Source organism: Podarcis liolepis (genome assembly GCF_965112155.1).
Source record: "Podarcis liolepis genome assembly, chromosome: 6".
Taxonomy (NCBI): domain Eukaryota; kingdom Metazoa; phylum Chordata; class Lepidosauria; order Squamata; family Lacertidae; genus Podarcis; species Podarcis liolepis.
The window spans coordinates 15,120,203-15,142,544 of NC_139559.1; the positions used below are offsets into that span (position 1 = coordinate 15,120,203).

The window sequence follows — 22,342 nt, forward strand, 5'->3', positions numbered from 1 at the left end:
TGCACTCCATGCAACGCCTGCACGCATGCATTGCCTTGCACGCCCGCCAAGGGGTCTCCCCGCGGTCCAATGCGTCCCCTCCGGCGCGGATGCAGCATTGCAAAAATAAAAAACCCCCGACGCAGCCCTACCTGGGGGGCAGCCTCCGCCTCCGCCGCTCCGCCTCCGCGGGGATCCCCGGGCTCCATCCTGCCGCCCGATCTCCGCGGGGGCGCAGGCAGGCTGCGCGGGGTCTGCGCGGAAGAGCCCCTGCCCGCCCGGCCGCCGCTGCTGCGCTCATTCCATGGCCGGGAGAAGAGTGCTTCAAACAAAACGCCCGGCCCGCCAGGCCACGCTGGGAAACGTAGTTTGCGCACCCCGCGCGGGCGCGGAGCCCAAGGGCAAGGGGACTACGGATCCCGGCAGCCCCCGCGCCGGGGACGGAGGGGGAGAGGCCGGGTGCAGGGATGGAGGGACGGGTGGGCGAGCGAGTGAGTGAGTGGCAGCCGCCAAGCCTTGGCCGAGAGCCAGGAAGGGCCTCCCCGGAGGAGGAGGAGGAGGGAGGCGCAGAGCAGGAGGGAGGGAGGGAACCCCAGGGGTCATCTAGTGACGGCGCCCCAATCGAAAATTTGACTTTAAAAAAAAATCTTTCAAATTTTTTATTTTTTCCCGCGGCACACCAGGCAACATCTCGCGGCACACTAGTGTGCCGCGGAACAGTGGTTGGGAAACACTGCTGTAAGAGACTCCTTGTCTGGAAATCAGGAGAGCCAATGCCAGCCCGTGTAGACAGTATTTGAGATTGATGGACCCAATCGCCTGAAGCAACTTAGCAATACAAATGCCAGCAGTTAAAACGAAACACTTCCAAACAGTTTCATATATGAAAGCAATTAAAAGAGTGTCATACATGATTTCAAAAGGGTGTACGGATGAAAGAAATAAACGCAAACGAACATTACGGTTGGTTTTCTTCTGCTTCTCGGTTTTTGGTTTCCAGCACTATCGCAGCATTATTTTATACGCCGTTTCCCTATCGCTTAGGGGGCCCTCTAAGCAGGTGACAATAAACAATAAATGCAAGATACATACAGTGGTACCTCGGGTTAAGAACTTAATTCGTCCTGGAGGTCCGTTCTTAACCTGAAACTGTTCTTAACCTGAGGTACCACTTTAGCTAATGGGGCCTCCCACTGTGCCATGCCGCTGCTGTGCGATTTCTGTTCTCATCCTGAAGCAAAGTTCTTAACCCGAGGTACTATTTCTGGGTTAGCAATTTAGTAGAAGCACAATGAAACGGAAAACCAGAGGTTCTACAAATCAAAGAGGGGATCGTTATTAACCTGTATCTGATAAATAATCAAATTCTGGTTCTGGGGTCCCCAACATGGCACCATGGGCACCCCAGTGCCCTCAGTGTTGCCCCTACCCATTTTTGAGCAACCACTGAGAGACCTAAGCTTTCAAACAGCCAGGCACAAAACTCCTGCCTCTGGTTGTTTAAAATAGTAATCAACCGCTGATTATACACACACACACAGTAGACCCTCAAGTAACGTAGACTTCGGGTTGCGAAAGCAGCAAACCCAGAAGTATTTTTCTGGGTTTCACCCCGCTGCATGTGACTGAGATCCATTATTTATTCTGGATAGTGATTTTTCGAGGTGTGCACGGACCCCCAGAATGAATTAAATTCATATCCAGAGGGTCCACTGTAAACACACACACACAATTATTATGTACTTGGTTTATGCTGCTCCAAATCCCTTAAATAATAACTTCTCAACCTTTGACTCCTATTCCACAGTCTGAACCCCATCAAGAGCTATTTTGAGGAACACAAACCATCTCTGGGTGCCTAAAAGACTCTCGTATTTTGAGCCCGAGTGTTTCTCTGGGTCACAGTGACTTAACAGCTGAGTATGTGGGTCAGGCCAACACTGACATTATTTACGGGGCACCCAGCGTTTGCTGAGTGCGCCACATGCAACAAGAACACTCTCCCAGTGCTCTTGGCATTGGGAGAGGCAAGCGGAGCGACAAAGTGTTGCAGCGCAAAGTGCTCCAGGCACCAGCCTATGACACTATCCTCTCTCACCACCATAGTTTTAAAAAATATTTTCCCTCAACAGTGGCAGCGTCATTCCCTGTTTCCTGGTATCTATCCCTTGTAATATCTTTTAAGGAGATAACTAGGAATTCAGATTGGGTAGTATCTGCAGGAGACTCTTTCTTGCGGAACACAAGGATCAGTCGGGCCTTTAGGGGATGAGATGATCTTTGATAACACAATAATGGGTGCTACTCCTGAGGAATCCCCCCATGCCTGGGATTGGCTTGCAGGCCAAAAAGGCAAAAGGTTGCGAAACGAAGCGACTGAGTGAGATCCATTTTTTATTCTATAATATAAAGCTATAAAAGTTTATAGAGGGAAGTAGGGATGGTATGTCCTGCTATAGTCTTGTGTCCTTTAGATTTACAGCACTAATAAAGAAGCAAAAGGCTTGGGCTGCATTAAATAAGGAAAGATGGGAGGTGCTAAAATTGTCATACTTGGGTATATGCTTTTCTGTTTCACATTCAGAGCACATCCAATTAGCCCACGAGAACAAGTTGTTGTTGTTTTTAGGGAAGGAGGGAATGTAGGAATTGCAGAGTCCCCTAGTTATACTTTTTAGGTTTCCCATCATAATTATTTTTTTACGCGTCATAATTATCCCTATGGTATTTATTTACCTAACCCTGTGGGTTTTCAGAACACTTTATAGATATGTACCGTATTGGCCCAGATATAAGCCGCGCTCCCCCCCCCAAAAAAAATTCTGATTGCGAAAAGTTAAAGTGTGGCTTATATTCACGACCTTACGATATCACTGCTGAAACAGCTGCCTACGAGGGCCATTTGGGGTGCAGGACAATGGCACCCGTCCCAACCATGTCTCCCAAGTCTTCCTCGAGCCGCTGTAAGGAAGGGAGAAGGGAGGGGAGGCCACCAGCAAAGCGGCAGGGCTCCCCCCCCCCCGGAAGCAGCCCAGGAGCACGGGGCAACAGCGCACAGCCCGCCAGCCGCTCCCAAGCCTCCCCCAGTGCCGGCTTGGGGAGGTAGTGCTGGGATGCTGCAGTGTTGGGAAGCAGGTACGTAGGGCGCTTGAAACTGAGTGCCAGTGCCGGCTTGGGGAGCAGGACCCCAGCGTCGCCCCCCCCCCCATTTAGGGTGGTAGAGCCGGGAGAAGGGCCACGCCCACAAATAAGCCTTGAATTTTGAAGGTGCGGCTTATTTGCAGGTGCGTCTTATATTCGGACCGATAGTTTCATTTTGCACATATACATGCACAGAGAGAAAGGGAGAGACAAAATGAAGCATTGTGGCAAAGTTTGTTTTGATATTGTTGAAGGTGGAAACATAGGTGCCGACTCCATGGGGCTTGAGGGGGCCCGAGCCCCCTCAAAAATTTGTTTGGGGGGGCTCTGCCCCCCCAATAATCTCGGGCGCCCCTCCAGCAGAGCGCCATCGCCGCCCCTCCCCCAGCCCAAAATGCACAGGGTCGGGCTGCATGCCTCCTGCCCTCCCTCCCGAGCAAAAGCTCCACCCAATTTCCTTCGGAGCTGATTAATAGGCGCAGCACACTCTCCCCTATTCGCTCACGAGGAGGCGGCGCCACTTTATTTGCATATTCATGAGCTTATTTATTATTCATGAGCTTTCCCGGGGCCCCCCAATATTTTTTATAAGTCCGCGTCCCTGGGTGGAAAGGAGGTAAAAGGCTAGATTTTGTGATGAGGAATAAGTCAAGATGCAGCTGCCATTCACAGTGACCCAGTTCAAAATACAAACTGGCCCAACTCATAATGCTTGGATGAATTATGAACTGAGCACCCTTTCCCCCCGAAATTCTTCTCCGGCTCAGACTGTAAAAAGAGTTCCTGCTTCTGCATTGCCTCTTTGTTCCGGCTGATCGTTTATCCTGCTTTTTTAGGTGCATTGTACGTACAGTGGTACCTCTGGTTAAGTACTTAATTCATTCCGGGGGTCCGTTCTTAACCTGAAACTGTTCTTAACCTGAAGCACCACTTTAGCTAATAGGGCCTCCCGCTGCCGCCGCCGCGTGATTTCTGTTCTCATCCTGAAGCAAAGTTCTTAACCCGAGGTACTATTTCTGGGTTAGCGGAGTCTGTAACCTGAAGCGTATGTAACCCGAGGTACCACTGTACTTCAGTTCTTCCATGTTAGCCCCTTATTCCCAACAAAGCTCTTGTTGATGGCAGTGAACTGTGTTATCAAATTGCCCAGCCAGGTAATATTTTGTTTGGAGAGTTCCTTCTTTATTCTGGTCAATTCTTGCATTTTCTGCCTTCAAAAATTCCTGTTTCTCCCTTCACACATTCCAGTTGCTCCCTTCCTGTGCTGTTCTGCAATGCTAGAAATATAACTTCAGAACACTATCATGACACAGAGAGTGCAGTTCCTCAAAGTGATGTAGCTATAAGTATTTGTGAAATCCCCAATTTAAGCCTCCTATCATCTCTATAAAGTCGCTAGCCTTCACTCTCAGTCAACCCCTGCATCTCAAATATGGGAATAATCATTCTGTCTTACAGAGCTGCAAGGATAATTGAGATGATTATCTTTACTACTGCAACTCACTCTGTGCAGAGCTGCCCTTGATGAGGGTCCAGACTCTGCAACTAGTGTAGAATGCTGACTGTCAGTTGTGGAGCCAGTATTACAATAGTCCTGTAGGATCTGAACTCGCTACTTATATATTACTGGGCCCAATTTAAGGTGTTAATGACTTGGAACCTATGTGTCTGATATAATGCCTCTACCCATTGTGATAGGAATTTTATGGTCTTAGATATATGGTAATGTTCATAAGTGTACCAACCAAGCACGTACACAGATCAGCACAGGAAGGCCAACCTAGAACCATTTTGATTCCTAAAATGACCAAATGTTTTCTCTGCAAGGTCAAAGTGGGAAACCTCCCCATTGTCTCTTTCCTCGCAAATCCTGTCTTAAGGACACATTTAAGATATGAATAGGGTGTGAGCCTGTGACCTGGCCCAGGAACTAAGTATTTATCGCTACAAAAGAATGGCCAGGCTCCCCAGGCAATCCAATCAAGTAACCTGCCAGACAGGAGATAAACAACAACAGGAGAAAAACAATATTCGAATTTCTGTTTTAGACCACCTTTTTTGTGATGTAAGTGTGATGTATCTGAGGGGTGGTCTTGGGTTACACCCCTTCTGTGATGTATGTATGATGTTTCTGGGGGTGGTGTTGATCTACAGTGTGGCAATTTCAAAAGTCTTTACACGCCATTTTTCGAGGTTCCTCCTCTCTCCTGCGGATGAGGGGAGCACCCTGTTGCAACAGATCAATAAAGATCAAGCTTACTAGCTGCTTTGCTTCTCAATATTCTCTGGTTGGCCTCTGTTATTCTCTCCTACCAATAGGGAACCTATGTAAGGACTCTATATGGGCTCTTAGATACCCCATAAGGGAAAAGGGCAATTTTTGTTTACAACACCATACCAGCAGAGAGGGCTTATCATACTGAGAGTGGTGTTGGCCATGTAGGGACCTTATTGGTGGTTGCGCATGCACCAAACGCAAAGCTATGGAACATTTCTCCCCCAGAGGTGTGAATGGCTGGCTCTGTCTTTGATGAGTTACTGTGACCAACTCAAGACAAATGTCACCCAGACTTCTGGTGGATTTTCTTAGTCTGCTCTGGATCAGAGGGTTGCATTCTTGCTGCAGTGTGGTTCCTATTTATTGAACTGGAGGGCTGGGCTGTGGCTCAGTGCTAGGATATCTGCTTTGCAAACACAAGGTCCCTGACTCAATCCCCAGCCTCTCCAGATAGGGCTGGGAGAAAACCCTGCCCAATACTCTGGAGACCCCCTGCCAGTGAATGTTGACAAAACTTGGCAAGATGGACCAAAGGTCTCAGTATGAGGCAGATTCCTATGTTTTCATCTTATGTTTTTACCAGTGCTGCTGTTGTTGTTAAATGCATTTTTATTGTTAGATTATTTTGTTGTGTGAACCACTTTGTGACCACATATGGGAAAACTGGTCCATCCGTACTGGAAATCAGTAGATGTGACATGCTTTATTTGAATGATGGAATGAGGATTTGCTGAATGACACGAAGACAACTGTTCCCAGTTTGCAGCTCTTGTGTAACAGCTGCTTGATATGCAAGAATTTAGAGGTGGAGCTTTTTAAAACATGAAAATAAACAATATGTAGACAATGTAACATTTGTTGTTTTTTTTAAAGGGGGAGGGAGATCCAAGAAGGGAGGAGGCCCAGGAAATTAATAGCCCATTGAGTTCAACACCTCTTTCCAGATACTTTGATGGAAAGCATTGTTATAGGATTATCAGTCATATGGAAGAACAAGCCTCGCTGAAGAAGAATCACATTCCGGGTTGGCAAAAGGAAGCACCGCTTTGCACAGCACAGCACATCACTTATGGCATTTGTTGCCAGAAGAGATGGTGATGTCTGCTAGCTTAGATGGCTTTAAAGGGGGATTAGACAAATTTAGGAAGGATGAAAACACCAGTGCCTTCTAGTCATGACAAACAATGCCTGTTCCAGTATGGAGTGCTCCTGCTTCGGAGACTTCATTCCATTACTCTCTCCTGTTTTCTATTTCCCATCAGCCAACAGTTAGTCAGAATTATGTGGCCAATGAATACAGTGGTACATCAGGTTACATACACTTCAGGTTACAGACTCCGCTAACCCAGAAATAGTGCTTCAGGTTAAGAACTTTGCTTCAGGATAAGAACAGAAGTCGGGATCTGGGAACGCGGCGGCAGCAGGAGGCCCCATTAGCTAAAGTGGTGCTTCAGGTTAAGAACAGTTTCAGGTTAAGTACAGACCTCCGGAACGAAGTAAGTACTTAACCTGAGGTACCACTGTATACTCAGCCACATTATGGGGGTCCTCCTCCATTTAAGTACTTTTCCTAAAGATTATTTTTCTGCAGACCCTGAGGGCACATGACCACCCTAACTCCACTGAGCCACTGCTACAGAGGCTGGCTGAAAAGTTGCCCATCACCCAGGACTCCACTGGTAGCAGACGAGGAACCAATTCAAGAGAACAATTGCATCTGCTGCTGCTTGTGTTGGCTGCTTTCTTTCCTTCAAAAAAAAATGCGCGAGACGCATATGAAATATAAACACCAAGGTTTAGTATGACTGACAACTGCCTGGTGTGGATAATTACCATTTAATGAAGGAGGAGGAGGAGAATTCTGAAAGGCTTGACAGTTGCAGGAAATAATGAAGTTGGTGCTTTCCAACAAAAGCTCAGGCCAAGATAAAGTTGTGCAAGTCTTTAAGGTGCCACAGGACTCTTTATAGTTTAATGAGTTTCTCCTCTCTTCCCCACCAGTTGGCACTTGCTGGAAGGTGCATACTTTGACTTGAAAGCAGCTACACTTCAGTCTCTTGACTCTTACTTAGAATTTCCTTTTGGTCTTTTCAAAGTGTGTGTTTTCCTTTCTCTCCTTCTCACAAACCCAAACTTTTTTCCGCCGCCGCTGCTGTTGTTGGGCAGAGTTTCCAATTCTGTAGCTTTCTCCTCAGGCCTGGGCTTAATCCTCGTTCCCACAGCTTCTTGACAGATCTCTTTATGATTCACTTTCTCTCTGCACAGCTGTCTTCGCCTGCATTTAATCACCTCTGATTCCTGGAGGCTTCCTGGCTTCAGGCAAGGGGGAAAGAAGTTTCTGCTATCCGGATTTAAGAAGCTCTTTGCTGACTCCTCTGGTCGCATGGCCTACTTCATGAGGTTTTCAGCTCAAAGTTGATCTAACTCCCCCCTTCCTCTCCAGGAATCACTTTTTCCCCTCGCCCCCTTTAATTTTACTGAAACCAGACAAAATGTTTAAAGAGATGCATAGCTTTCAATCCCCCATTACATAGGAAGTTAGAAAGCTACCTGATACTGTGTCCAACCATTGGCTAGTCCAATACATTTTGCCACCTGTGGCAAAGGACAAGGTGTTCTCCCTCTCCACCCCACGTATAGAAGCCACCCTGAGACTGTGAACCGCCCTGAGACCTCTGGGTATAGGGAGGTATATCAATTCCAGGTGAAGCCATAGAGCGAAATGGCTGAGGGGGCTCAGGAGGAACAACTGGGGTGCTGTTGCTATTCCCAATTATCTGCACCTGAGGTGGCTGCTCCACTCTGCCTAATGATAGGACCGCGCTGCTAATCACTGTCTGTTGCCCCACCTTTCTTCACCCACTTTGCAGGTTTGCTGATGAGCGATAACATAGATTGTGATAGGATGAGAGAGGAAGGGCTGTGAGTAGTTGTGGCTGTCTTGTCTTCCTCTGCGTTCTTTTGGGATGTGACTAGATGCCAAGAGAGGCTATATTTATAGATATTATCCTTCCTTCCTCACGTTTGTGGGATCAGCAGGGTGCCACTCCTTTGTAGCTTAAAAGGGAACCTTAGATAGGCTAGTGTTAGCCTTTTAGTTTTAGTAATCTAGAATGCTTTAAGACAGACTGGATTTTCCTGGTATTACTCTATTTTATCCTCATTAAAATAACAGTCACAGTGTTATTGAAAGGCTAAAAATAACATTTACTCACTCAGTATACTTCTTGTATACTGCAAATACAGCAGTTTTGTCCAAGCAGGCTTAAAATAGTAATTTGGTTACTTAGTCTAGGGGTGTTCTCACATTGTATGCATGGTGGCGAAAAGAGAAGTGTGTCCAGGCAGGCATATATAGCTATGCCATCTTCCTGTCAGGGCACCAAGGGAAGTGATCTCACAGAGTTCTCTCTAGCAAGTTTACAGGAAAGCTCCGTGAGCCTCAGCACCTATCTGGCAAAACATGAATTGTTGGTTTGACTGCATTAAATATCCCACACATCTGAGCCAGAATGGTGTGGTGGTTGCAGTGTCAGACTAGAACTGGGAAGACCTAGGTTCATTTTCTCACTCAGCCAAGCTCACTGCGTGATCTTGAGCCCAGGGATGGATTTAAAAGGGGATCAGGCAACTTCATGGACAATAAGGCCTCCAGGGAGCTATTAGCTAAATGGAACCTGCATGTTCAGGGGCAGTGTAGCTCTGAATGCCACTTGTAGGGGGTCAGGGGTCAGGATAGGAAGGCTTTACATCGTGCTCGTATGGTTGGATGAATCAATTTCTGTTTCTCTCCATTACTCACTTTTGCCATCTAAAATTCAGTTTGCCACATTTCTACATCAAGTTTGTGATTTTGAAAAAAAAAAAAAAGTCCTCGTGAAAATTCTTCAACATCTTCCTGTGAATTTCTCCTAATACAGACATTATTGCATTCAATTTCCCCTAATATAATGCATTTTGGTATATTATTTTCATGAACACTTTATTATGTGCAATTTTGTACACATTTCTTCACTGGAGAACTGCATTGCAAAATTCAGAGAAGTGCACATTTCAAAGGATGGCTGTGTTTTGGTTTGTGTGTGTCCCCAGCCCCCACCTCGGAAAGAGTCAATTATGTAGGTTCACCTTTTGTTGTTGTTTAGTCATTTAGTCGTGTCTGACTCTTCGTGACCCCATGGACCAGAGCACGCCAGGCACTCCTGTCTTCCACCGCCTCCCACAGTTTGGTCAGGCTCATGTTTGTAGCTTTGAGAACACTGTCCAACCATCTTGTCCTCTGTCGTCCCCTTCTCCTTGTGCCCTCCATCTTTCCCAACATCAGGGTCCTTTCCAGGGAGTCTTCTCTTCTCATGAGGTGGCCAAAGTATTGGAGCCTCAACTTCACAATCTGTCCTTCCAGTGAGCACTCAGGGCTGATTTCCTTAAGAATGGATAGGTTTGATCTTCTTGCTGTCCATGGGACTCTCAAGAGTCTCTTCCAGCACCGTAATTCAAAAGCATCAATTCTTCTGCGATCAGCCTTCCTGATGGTCCAGCTCTCACTTCCATACATCACTACTGGGAAAACCATGGCTTTAACTCCATGGACAAAGGCAACAGGTTCACCTTAAACACCGAATAAACCTAATTTCTCCCCCAGCCCCTCCTATTCCAACGTTTCCAAGATACACCTGGCTATAGGGACAAGGATGCTTGATTAGGTGAACTTGCATATTCTAGCAGGGGTCTTCTGAAGTGACTTAATATATAGACATATCTCAAGCAAAACACTTACTAGTAGGCTTTGTACCATGGTCAGCCTCTAATTTTGGCATCCAGTATAATTCAGGTTGTGAAATTACCATTGGTTTGGAGGTCTTGTGCAAACCTGCTTCCCTAAAACATAAGACTTTTTGCAATAAGGAGAGTGATTGGAAAATGCTCTGGAAAGTGTGGGATATAACACTTGCTTGATGCAACCTCATTTGACCTCCCCACAAACAAATCAGAATGAGTGATCATTAACTAGCCAACATCATCTAACCTGCAAACAAATCAGGATGAATGCTCAATAAACAGGTCACCTGGAAGCACCCATCATGTCTATTCAGCTCTGTCTTTTCCACCAAAGCACCCAGGAGCCTTATCCGTTGCTCTTTTCCTCTAAAGGCAGTGTTTCTCCAGTCTGGTCATGATTAACAAGAGTTTCTCCTGGGGCACAAGGATTTTCCTCAGACACTCTGCACTTCTGCTGAGGTGAGCAAAGAATTAAACAGAGCCTCTGCCTCAGCGCTCCTTGCACAGCATCCCTGTGGATTTTCCTCAGAAGAAAATCCTTCGGATCCAGGTCACGTTGTCAGTCAAGTTGGATTGCAGAAGAGTTTCGGTCCCTTCTGGGGACAAAAAGATGTTTACACCGTCAGAAAAAGGATGATGCTCCTTGTACCAAGTGACAGAATCGATGTGTTTCTGCCAACAGAGAGTGTAAGTTCTCTGTCAGCCACTGAGGGAGAGCAAAATTAGAGTGACATTCAGGAGATGTGAGAAAAGGGACCCTCTCCGATGCAGAGAGAATCACTTTAGACCAATTGTGTAACAGAGGCAGCCTGGGCTCCTGCTCAGGGCAGTGGTGGATTTATACGTATGCACAGAATTAGGGCCCATTACATCTGAGGGCCTCCTCAAATTATTGCTATCCATTTTTCACCTAGAGATTAACTTTGAAATGTGGCTACAAACAATGAATGGTTGAATTCTAGTATTTTAGTTCCTTACACTGTTTCTAGTCTTCATTTCTCTCAATACCCCATCCAATTCAGGGGAGACTGCTCCATTAAGTTGGGGGGGGGCGTCACCAAGCAAGTGCCCATGGAGGGCTGCACTGGTACCCTTGAACAGGGAAGCCAGATTCTAAGCTTTCAAATAAAATAAAATGTTTTCCAATCTTGGGTATCCAGCTGTTGTTGGACTACAACTCCCACCATCCCTAGCTAGCAGGACCAGTGATCAGCGATGATGGGAACTGTATTCCAAAAACAGCTGGAGACCCAAGTTTGGGGAATCCTGCTCTAGCCCTTCTAGAAATAAAGTTTTCAAAGCCTGCTTCAATGTTGGCAAAGGGGGGGAGCAGGTTTGCATTTCTGGCATAATCATACCATGGTTTGGGCACCATGGTGGGAAATGCCTCTTTTCTTACCCTCACCCTCAGAAGATAGCTAGATCTAACAGGAGATAGATGAAGTTTGGCCCTGGAGTCTGAGTAAAGTTCTTAAGGTGCTTGTATAAAGGTACAGTGGTACCTTGGGTTATATAAGCTTCAGGTTACAGAAGCTTCAGGTTACAGACTCCGCTAACCCAGAAATAGTACCTCGAATTAAGAACTTTGCTTCAGGATAAGAACAGAAATCATGCAGGGGTGGCGCAGCTGGAGGCCCCATTATCTAAAGTGGTGCTTCAGGTTAAGAACAGTTTCAGGTTAAGAACGGACCTCCGGAACAAATTAAGTACATAACCAGAGGTACCACTGTAAAGGGACCCCTGACCATTAGGTCCAGTCGTGGCCGACTCTGGGGTTGCGGTGCTCATCTCACTTTACTGGCCGAGGGAGCTGGCGTACAGCTTCTGGGTCCTGTGGCCAGAATGACTAAGCCACTTCTGGCGAACCAGAGCAGCGCACGGAAACACCATTTACCTTCCCGCTGGAGCGGTACCTATTTATCTACTTGCACTTTGACGTGCTTTCCAACTGCTAGGTTGGCAGGAGCAGGACTGAGCAATGGGAGCTCACCCCACCGCCGGGATTCGAACTGCCAACCTTCTGATCGGCAAGTCCTAGGCTCTGTGGTTTAACCCACAGCGCCACCTGCCTCCCTCCGAGGTGCTTGTATAGGAAGGGACAATTCGTAAGAGAATGAGATCTGCTGGATCAGACCAGAGGTCTATTTTGTCCAGCATCCTGTTTTCCCACAGTAGCCAACCAGATGCCCATGTGAAGCCCAGGAGCTACAGCAAAATACACGCCAACTCAGGATCTGGTATCAGCTCCCACTGATCCTGGAGAACACATGTGAGCACACATCTCTTAGGAATGTTTCCCTGCCCCCCCCAGCAGGTGTGGCCAAATTAGTGGGAGGAGGGGTGGGGTGGGGGAGAGGGGTGTGTGAAATAAACCTATAGATTCAGTAGAACTCGTTTTCCCTAATATTTATATTTTCCCGAATGTAATGCATTTTTGTATGTTATTTTGACTAATAGAGACATATTTCTGCACACTTAAGTACAGTGTTACCTCAGGTTAAGTAATTAATTCGTTCTGGAGGTCCGTTCTTAACCTGAAACTGTTCTTAACCTGAAGCACCACTTTAGCTAATGGGGCCTCCTGCTGCCACTGCGCCGCTGGAGCCTGATTTCTGTTCTTATCCTAAAGCAAAGTTCTTAACCTGAGTTAACAGAGTCTGTAACCTGAAGTGTATGTAACCTGAAGCGTATGTAACCCGAGGTACCACTGTATATACTTTTTTTTTCTTTACACATTACATGGCTGGAGAACGGCACTGCAAAATTCAGAGAAATGTGAATTTCAAAGTGTGGCTGGGTTTGGGTTCGCATAGTGTTTTGGTAGGTTTGCCTTTAAATGTGAACAGGATCAAATTTCTCCCTCATCTCTCCAGCCAGGTGTGTTGCATAACAGTTTTGGAGGTCTTATGCAAGTTACCACCACCACCTTTGCCCACTCTCCACCTGCAAAAGGGATTTAATTCCACTCCTGGAAAGAAGAAAACCATAAACTAGTCACCTGGGAGACATTTCCTTCTGTAGCCTGATTTGAATTTCTAGCATCATTTCTCTTATGCTCTGGATGGGATGGGATGTGGTATGTATTCATTCCAAACTCGATTAGAAATGAAATTATGTGTTAATTGTAAACATTTGTCCAAAATTAATGTTTCTGAACTAATGTTGCTCTTCTCAACCAATGCTCTCAGAAACTAATGGCTCTTCCTAGCTGATTTTTGCAATAACAAGAGATGTACATGTTCAAAAGTCACACGCAAATGATTACAAATCCTCCTTTGGCATCAGGTAAGGGCATCAGCATTGAAATGGGCAGCTGGCCTGGCACTTCCTCGTTTGGGATGATTCTAGAGTGTCCTGACGGATTTCTGATTTGCAACAAGGGAGCCTTTTACTTAAGCAGACTGTGGGCATTAATTAGGGAAGTAGCCCAGTGGATGAGCATTGCCTGTTGAATGTCCCAGGTAGGGACATCTCTAACCCCATGTGATTTTATTTGGGCTGGACATAAGACCATACAGAGGGCATGTCCGGTCTGAAATGAATTAATATCAGACTCTTCAGTAGTGGTTCTGCATGCAGGGCCTTGGTACAAGTCAACTGTATTTAATAATAAAAATATTCATATATCACTATATGACAGGAGAGAGCCAGCAGTAAATCACACTGAGCAAGTTGGAGTTAACTCTTTATTAGCAAAACAGACTCTGCACAGGAGTGTCGGGTCTAATGAGCACAGCAACTCAGCTCTGCCATGTCTTGCCCCCATGAAACAGTTGCTGAGACTGCCCAAGTCCCCTCCTCTCATGGGTTTCCCCCCAAGCAATCTGAGACTGCGCCTATGTGAAGCTAACTTCTCTGCCCTCTTTATGCCTCTCCTGGTTCTAGGAGACCAGCAGGAAGGGGAGCGTGTCACAGTAGGAGGCAAAGACGCCTGTGCTTCTTCACCAGCCTGAGCCATCTCTGCCTCTTGGCCTCCCTCCTCTCCTACTTCAGCTTCTGCCTCCGATTCTGGACTTCTCTCTGCCACAGACTCTCCCCACTCACTAAGCCCTGTTACCTCTTCAGATTCTGATATCCCCCTCTTCCCAGTCTTCTCCCTGTGACCATTCATTGTTGTCCCACCGCCACTACTGGGCTCTGAGCCTTCCTCCCTTGGGGGGTTCCTCAGCTGGTTCCTCCCACTATTCCTCTGCCTCCAACCAGACCGTGACACTTCATCATCAAGAACATCAGAGCTGTTAGAATAATAAGTAAAGGAACAGATATCAAAGCAGTTTACAATATTCGGCACATGTGGAGAACTAGAAACTTCAGGCCCTGTTGCAACTTTCGTGCCTCAAATGTGAACCTACATGCTGCCCCCCCCCAAATACTTTATGTCTTGTATCCTAGAAGCCTGAGGTTCTACTCATGGTACTGAAGGGCTGCATGGCACCTGAGGCCCTAAATGTTGCTACATAATGCAGCCAACCACCAGTCTGTGAATTCTGAACACTTTAAAGCACTTAACTTTGGCTGGACCATTCTCTGTCATAGTGACAGCCAAGAACTGATCCATGGAGCTACCACATGTAGATATGGATTAGATAAAGAGATATAGATATTTATCACTGACTCAATGTCTTCTAAACCATGGTGAGATTTCTATTAAAAAAATATAGCACTTTTTCTAAGTTTGCTTATGCACATTTATGCAACGCTCCATTTTCTTTCGTCTCCTTTTTTGGTGATGTCTTTCCTCTTTCTAGGTGAGCAGCCACTCTACAGCAAGGTGAAATTCCAAACCAGTTTTGCATGGGGAAGTGTGTCCAATAAGCAGCAGTCTAGATTTGTCTGTGAGAATAGCTGATTTAGATTTGTGGGGTTTCAGGGGAAGGAATGCTGTTGCCTTGGGATTTGCAGGAGCTAACCAGGTGTTTATGTCTCTGTACCTGTCATGGAGACTCAACCTGTACATTTACAAATATTATGGGACATGGGGAACCTGTGGCCCTCTAGATACTGATAGACTCCAAATCTCACCAGACCCAGCCATTGTGGCCAGTGGAGCTGTAGTTCAGAAACAACTAGGGGGCCATGGGTTTCCTATCCCTGGTTTAAATGAAAACCAAGCAATTCCAAAAACAGATTCCAAAACATCCAGTCTACCCTGATATTTCTTTCTACTCTGGTGAAGACATAATGTGCAATGTTAAATTGTTCATAAGAGTCTTCTTGGGTGACTTTTAAAAATGTCTGCATGGGAAATTGGTTTTTCTCTTCTCTCCCCTCACCCTACATATCAGTGATATTGACTGTCAAGTGCTTGCAGTAATTAATGCTATTGCTAAAGAGATGATTGAAATTCCTCTTGGACAGTATCGCTGGGCTGCACATCATGCTTATAGAGCTAAATGACAGCAAAAATTCTTCTGCCTGATACATTTCGATTTCTTGATTACATTACCCTGCACCAAAGGGACTTTCTGCTCCTAATAGTGTTTCACAACTTCGGCATTTTGAAGGAAGCCAAGAAACTTTGTGTCCAGATATCTGGCATGGCAGAGTCTTAGTTTGGTATTCAGTTTTGTGTTGGGTTCTACACAAAGAGATGAGCAAAGGCCAAACAACATGTTACAAACAGTTCCAGGTTAACTTTTTTTCCTCTCCCAAAGGGGAAGAAATGCATGTTGGGCAACCATGTTGATGGGTATTAATAAGAGGATATATTAATGATTACATATTAATATTGAATATTAATTATATTTGATATTCTACAGAGCCACATCAAGATAGCTGGACCTCAGACCCTGGACTTTAGAAGGCCATCACAATCCAAAAATGAAACCAGAGAGAGATGCCATCCCATAAAATGTGACCAACATGGCACACATGAGTGACCAACATGCACCCAAAGAGGCCTTTCCTCACACCTGCAAGGTCCCCTTCCCTCCCTGCATTGGAATTAGGCTTCAATGAAGCCTCCTATTGTGGCAATAGAAGGATCTTTTCAAAGCCTAATTATTGTCTAGTGTGTGTGTGTGTGTGTTGATTTTCCTAGAGATTTCAGATGTGGGCTAGGAAGGGAAGGTTAACTCTGTCTTCCCCAGCTACACTTTCCATAAAGTCCAACCCCCTGCCCATGATTAGGTCAGGTGGTGGTGCAAAAACACTTCTTTTCAGGCATATCCCCCTGCGGGGTGTGTGTGTGGGAATGAGTGGGCACATACATTGTTCCAGCACATGCGCCTGTGCTTATGAGATGTGCCCATGGCAGCTTCTCCAGTCTGCAAATGTGCCCAAGGGCCCCCAAAGCCTGATCACCCTGCCATAAACGAACACCTAGAGACCTGTAAGAACCACACACAGAAAGGAGGCGAAGTGGAAGAACAAGGCATCGGTGAATGGATCACCCGTGCAGATCACATAAAGGTAGAATATCCCTGCAAATCAGCCGAGCCGAGAGTGGATAAATTTTTACGCAAACACATAAACTCCACCTGCAACCTTTAATACCGCGAGCATTTGGAAATGGATTTATTTTCCAGGTCGCAGCTACACTACACTCTAATGGCTTCAGAGACTGCTGGCTCTTTGACCTCAATTATTTTGAGAACTTTTCTGCTTAGTCCGGTGGGGAGGAAAGGCAATCAGAAGCTGGTGCAGGCCACTTGGGGGTGGGGGGAGGATTGGGGGTGGGGGGAGGCAGCAGGGGGAAATAGCTGAAGGTTGGCTTTAGCAGAAGGTTGGCTTTAGCCTATGTGTTCCTCAACCACCATATTTGAGCTGAACATCTTCTATCAGGGACAGATATTAAACCCTTCCCCATATCTTGATCTCTTGGGGTACTGTTCCACAAAGTAGTGCTTTAAGCATGGGTTAATGCATTTGTTGCTTTTAATTAGCATGACAGTTCACAGGTGCATGGCTTCTGGTGCTTGTGAGCCATATTCCAGTGTAGGCAGATGTGAACATGTGGAGGGGAGCACTGGGGGCACGGCTGTGCCCCCAGGCTCTGCCCCAAACCAACATACATTCACGCATCACACTTGCACAGCGCCTACACAAGCGCACCACCCTTCAACCCATGTTTAGGAAAAGGAAAGAACCATACGTGTGTGGCAAAGGGTGAGCAATGGAAAAAGAAAACGACTTAAGCAGAAGTTGTAATAGGTCCAGTGGAGGCTGGTTTGGGAGCCCAACAGCAAGAAGATGGCGCCCATGAGAGGCAGAGCCAAAATTCATTCTAGTTTTGCCTCAGTCCTCCTCTATGTTTGTAAGTAAGATGGCAAGCAGGTGAGGGCTGGCTAAGGACAGACTGAACTTGGTGGGACAGTGCCCCACTTGGCCTAACGGACAAGAAGAAAGGGGGCTGAGTATCAAAGAGATGCAATACCACAATGCAAAGAACACTGACTTTACATGTAGTGTCTAAAGGGCTGAAAGGGTTCTAGCAATACAATAGCTTGCATATCAGTGGGTGGTGGGTGGGGTGAAGCTGTCAGTTATAGGTCCTTTTTTCAGGGGTTACCAAATCCCAAGATATATCCCATTGTGATATATCCCATGGTAAAAGCCCTGGAAAATAAAATCAGTCTAGTACTCTGGAATCTCCAAGTCGATTGTACTTCTAAATTCCAAGATAGCCCCAACGTGGAGAGAGCACCTGTGACGTTAACATGAGAGTGCTGGAGGTGAAATAGTTAAACAGGTTACCCAATCAGGACCCAGGGGGGTGGAGTCAGAGGGACTATAAAACCAGCTCTGGGAGGAGTTTGTTGGGAGTTGGGTGGTTGGTTGGAGTGGGAGTGAATTGGGATAGAGTTTGTGGGTAGGTTGAGTTAGTGTAGCGAAATAAGCTGAGTCAGGAACAGTTAGGGGCTAGGAAGACAAATAAACATCTGAGAGGTGGTTTAGTGAGTGAGAGCAGGTAGCGGAAGTTATAGGTCTGGATAGGCACCCCATGATTGTAATGGACTGGTACCCTTTATGAAACCACACACTTGTTAAACTGCAATAAATAAACAATAAATAAACAAAAGTTTATGTTCCAATTTAACCCTGACTGGACTTAGTATTGTCCCAGGTAGGGCCTGGGTGGTGGCAGTGAGAAATAAAGTGTTGGCACAGGGATCAATAGATGGTGAAATGTCCGGGGACCCTGTGCGATCACCACAGCATCCACTGACAGTCCTCCAAATAATCACTGGGGAGCACCAAAAATCTTGAGCCATTTCAGTGGTCCTTCATCATGGTCTTGGGTAATAATAATAATAATAATAATAATAATAATAATAATAATAATAATAATTTATTATTTGTACCCTGCCCATCTGGCTGGGTTTCCCCAGCCACTCTGGGCGGCTTCCATAGAAACCCAAAAAAACACTAAAATATCATACATTAAAAACTTCCCTGAACAGGGCTGCCTTAAGATGTCTTCTGAATGTCAGGTAGTTGTTTATCGTTTTGACATCTGATGGGAGGGCGTTCCACAGGGCGGGCGCCACTACCGAAAAGGCCCTCTGCCTGGTTCCCTGTAGCTTTGCTTCTCGCAATGAGGGAACCGCCAGAAGGCCCTCGGCGCTGGACCTCAGCGCCCGGGCAGAACGATGGGGGTGGAGACGCTCCTTCAGGTATACTGGGCCGAGGCCGTTTAGGGCTTTAAAGGTCAACACCAGCACTTTGAATTGTGCTCGGAAACGTACTGGGAGCCAATGTAGGTCTTTCAAGACTGGTGTTATGTGGTCTCGGCGGCCGCCCCCAGTCACCAGTCTAGCTGCCACATTCTGGATTAGTTGTAGTTTCCGGGTCACCTTCAAAGGTAGCCCCACGTAGAGCGCATTGCAGTAGTCCAAGCGGGAGATAACTAGAGCATGCACCACTCTGGCGAGACAGTCTGCGGGCAGGTAGGGTCTCAGCCTGCGTACCAGGTGGAGTTGGTAGACAGTTGCCCTGGATACAGAATTGACCTGCGCCTCCATGGACAGCTGTGAGTCCAAAATGACTCCCAGGCTACGCACCTGGTCCTTCAGGGACACAGTTACCCCATTCAGGACCATGGAGTCCTCCACACCAGCCCGCCCCCTGTCCGCCAAGAACAGTACTTCTGTCTTGTCAGGATTCAACTTCAATCCATTAGCCACCATCCATGGTGGTTCTGTTGTGTTCCAGCACAGTGGAGGTCACTGAGCACTATCTGACTGAGTCTTCCCCTCAGCCTAGGAGAAACCCTGCATCAATTCTGTATTCATAACTTATGAAGTCTTTGGCAACCATCTGAATTCAGTAGCCAAGGTTCAACAGATGGCACCATTGCCAAGGGAGTTGGGGATATCCTGTGAGAGCAGTTCACTTCCTCAACACAAATCTTACACTGCATTTCCACTCAGCCAGAAGCCTGAACACAGATAGCAAAAGTGAGACATATCTCTCATGCCACCATAGGCACCGACTCCTAGGGGCTGAGGCAGTTTCTGTTAGAATTCCTGCTCCATGCTTGCAGTCATGGGATTTTTGTCTATCACATGATGGTGTATGTTTTGACTCCACAGAGTGGGAAGTGACAGAGACAGGATGTTGGTGCTACTGTGTTCCTTGAAGTGGGACTATTGTCCTTTGTTCATTCTCTTTGCTGTCTGATGCTAGAGAGAGAGGGAGCCATGTTGCAGTGCTCCGTGTGTGTTTATATGTAAATAAAGTAGATTAGCCAAAACGCCGAGTTGCTGAGGTCTGTCACGTGAAATGCACAAACTCTGTGGATCCCTAAGTGTGCCAGTGTCGGTTGGCATCGGTCGCTGTGATGTTTGGGCTGAAGAAAGCTTATGAAGCTCCTGAATGATCGACCAGGAGGAAGAGAACATGCCAGTCGGGCATGTGTCTCTACCAGGGTCCTACTCGAGTGTAGGCTGGACTCCTGACAGTTTTGCCCCCATGTATTTTTTTTGAGGGGGTCAGGCCTCACACAATGTTGTGTCAGGCCCCATCCATCAGCTGGAGAAGCTGGCGCCTCTGCACATCGCAGAGAGTTTTGCCTTATGCCACCCACAGGCTATAAAGCACATTCAAAACACATTTAGTCCCTTAAAGAATTCTGGGGACTCTTAAGGGTTACTGGGAATTGTTAACTCCATGAGGGGTAAACTACAGTACCCAGAATTCTTTGAGGGCGGGAAATGTGCTTTGACTGTGCTTTAAAGGCCTTGTGTGCATGCAGCTTTATAAGGATTGTGCCTCGTGCCATATTCATTTCACCTGAGCTTCTACACAACGTACTGAGGAAGTGTCTCTATGAAGCCCCTGCAGATTCTGTTTTTAGTGGGCTGTCTCACCGAGGTCTTTTAGAGGCTAACTCCAAAGAGGCAACACAATCGTGGTGTTGACAGGCCATGTTGTCAACACACTGACAGGGGCACACAGTGGGAGTGCGGTATTATTAGCTCTCCATTGTAAGCTCACTATGTTGCAGTCCGGGTCAGCTTGCCCCAGGCTTTCCACGACGTGGGCAAGAGCACCTTAAGATGCATTATTTGTTCTTAGTTGCGGCTGCAGTGTGCTGCTCTCACCCCAGGGGAACCGTTAGGTAGCATTTAAGTTCACCAAATAGGAACTACTCTCTACAGAAATCACAGAGGAAAACCCAGTAACTCCCCAGTCCCAGCCCTCAAACAACAGGGAGGATGGTGTGGGGTTGGACCTTCCCACATCTTTTGTGGTGATCCCCATAGCTGTTGTTTTCAGGAGGCCGTGAAGGGGCCCAAGTGTGGCTAAAGCATCCTGAAAACTGTACTTTGTTAAGGGTTCTGGGAAATGTAGCTCTGCGAGGGATAAACTACAAGTTCAGGACTATCAGGCAAGTCATGGGCTTTAAATGTGTTGTATGTGCTGAAGCTGGATACAAACTATGTATAATAATAATAATAATAATAATAATAATAATAATAATAATAATAATAATAATTTATTATTTATACCCCACCCATCTGGCTGGGTTTCCCCAGCCACTCTGGGCGGCTTCCAACAAAGTATTAAAATACAGTAGTCTGTTAAACATTAAAAGCTTCCCTAAACAGGGCTGCCTTCAGGTATCTTTTAAAAGTCTGGTAGTTGTTCTTCTCTTTGACATCTGGTGGGAGGGCATTCCACAGGGCGGGTGCCACTACCAAGAAGGCCCTCTGCCTGGTTCCCTGTAACTTGGCTTCTTGCAGTGAGGGAGCCGCCAGAAGGCCCTCGGCGCTGGACCTCAGTGTCCGGGCAGAACAATGGGGGTGGAGACGCTCCTTCAGGTATACTGGGCTGAGGCCATTTAGGGCTTTAAAGGTCAGCACCAACACTTTGAATTATGCTCGGAAATGTACGTACACTCAAAGCACATCCTCCCAACCCCTGAAAGAATTCTGGGGGCTGTAGTTTGTTAAGGGTTGCTGGGAATTATAGCTGTGACAGTGCCCAGAATTCTTTGAGCAGAAACAATGTGCATCAAATGTTCTTTCAAAGGTCTGGTGTGTATCCAGCCCTAATCACAGGCCACCTTTCTTTCCCCCTGAAATGTTAGCACTGCCCAGTCCAGCTCCTGAAAATTAAGGCAGAGTATGGCATGTCTGGCCTGCCCCAGCTGTTCCTTCCATATATCTTAATGTCTCCCTGGCATTAAGCTAAGTAAGATAATTTATTGTTGATGTTTTGTTTTTCGGTTAATTGCTCAGGTGCCTAACGGAAGAGAATGAGAGGCGTCTTATATAAATATGAAAAGTACAATGAACTCTGCAGCTGGGCTTTTAAAGAAGCTGGCTGATTGTATCTGCAACCACATAAAGCAAAATAACCCAAACAGAGCTCACTGAACAGGTGGCGGTAATGATAATAAGATGAAAATGATGGTGAGCAAAAATCTCAACCCTCTAGTTGTGACCTGTATCCCACCAATTGATGTATAAAAGAATACAGGGATGCTTTTCTGAATGTTATGCAACACACAAAGACCTTATCTCCCATTTGCAATCTACTGCCACAGGCAAGATGCACACAGGAAAGGGATACAATAGTGTCAGGGTACATGGTGCCGGTTCTACCATTAGGTAGAGTGAGGCAGCTGCCTCAGGCAGCAGGGGTGAGGTGGGGAAAGGCAGTGTAGTGTTGGAGAACTGGGCTATCAGCTACATGTACCCCATGCACCACTAAACTGCT

At 46.5% G+C, this 22,342-nt stretch overlaps 1 protein-coding gene across 1 annotated transcript in view; it reads right to left on the reverse strand.

Moving 5' to 3' along the window:
* Positions 1 to 374: 374 nt before the first annotated feature.
* The window catches only part of RBM38 (RNA binding motif protein 38), a 193,486-nt gene continuing 171,518 nt past the window's right edge, over positions 375 to 22,342 (reverse strand). Inside the window, exon 4 of the mRNA XM_083507765.1 lies at positions 375 to 467. Within this exon, the coding sequence (XP_083363891.1) occupies positions 390 to 467 (78 nt within the window). The 3' untranslated portion in view covers positions 375 to 389. The remainder of the gene's footprint in view (positions 468 to 22,342) is intronic.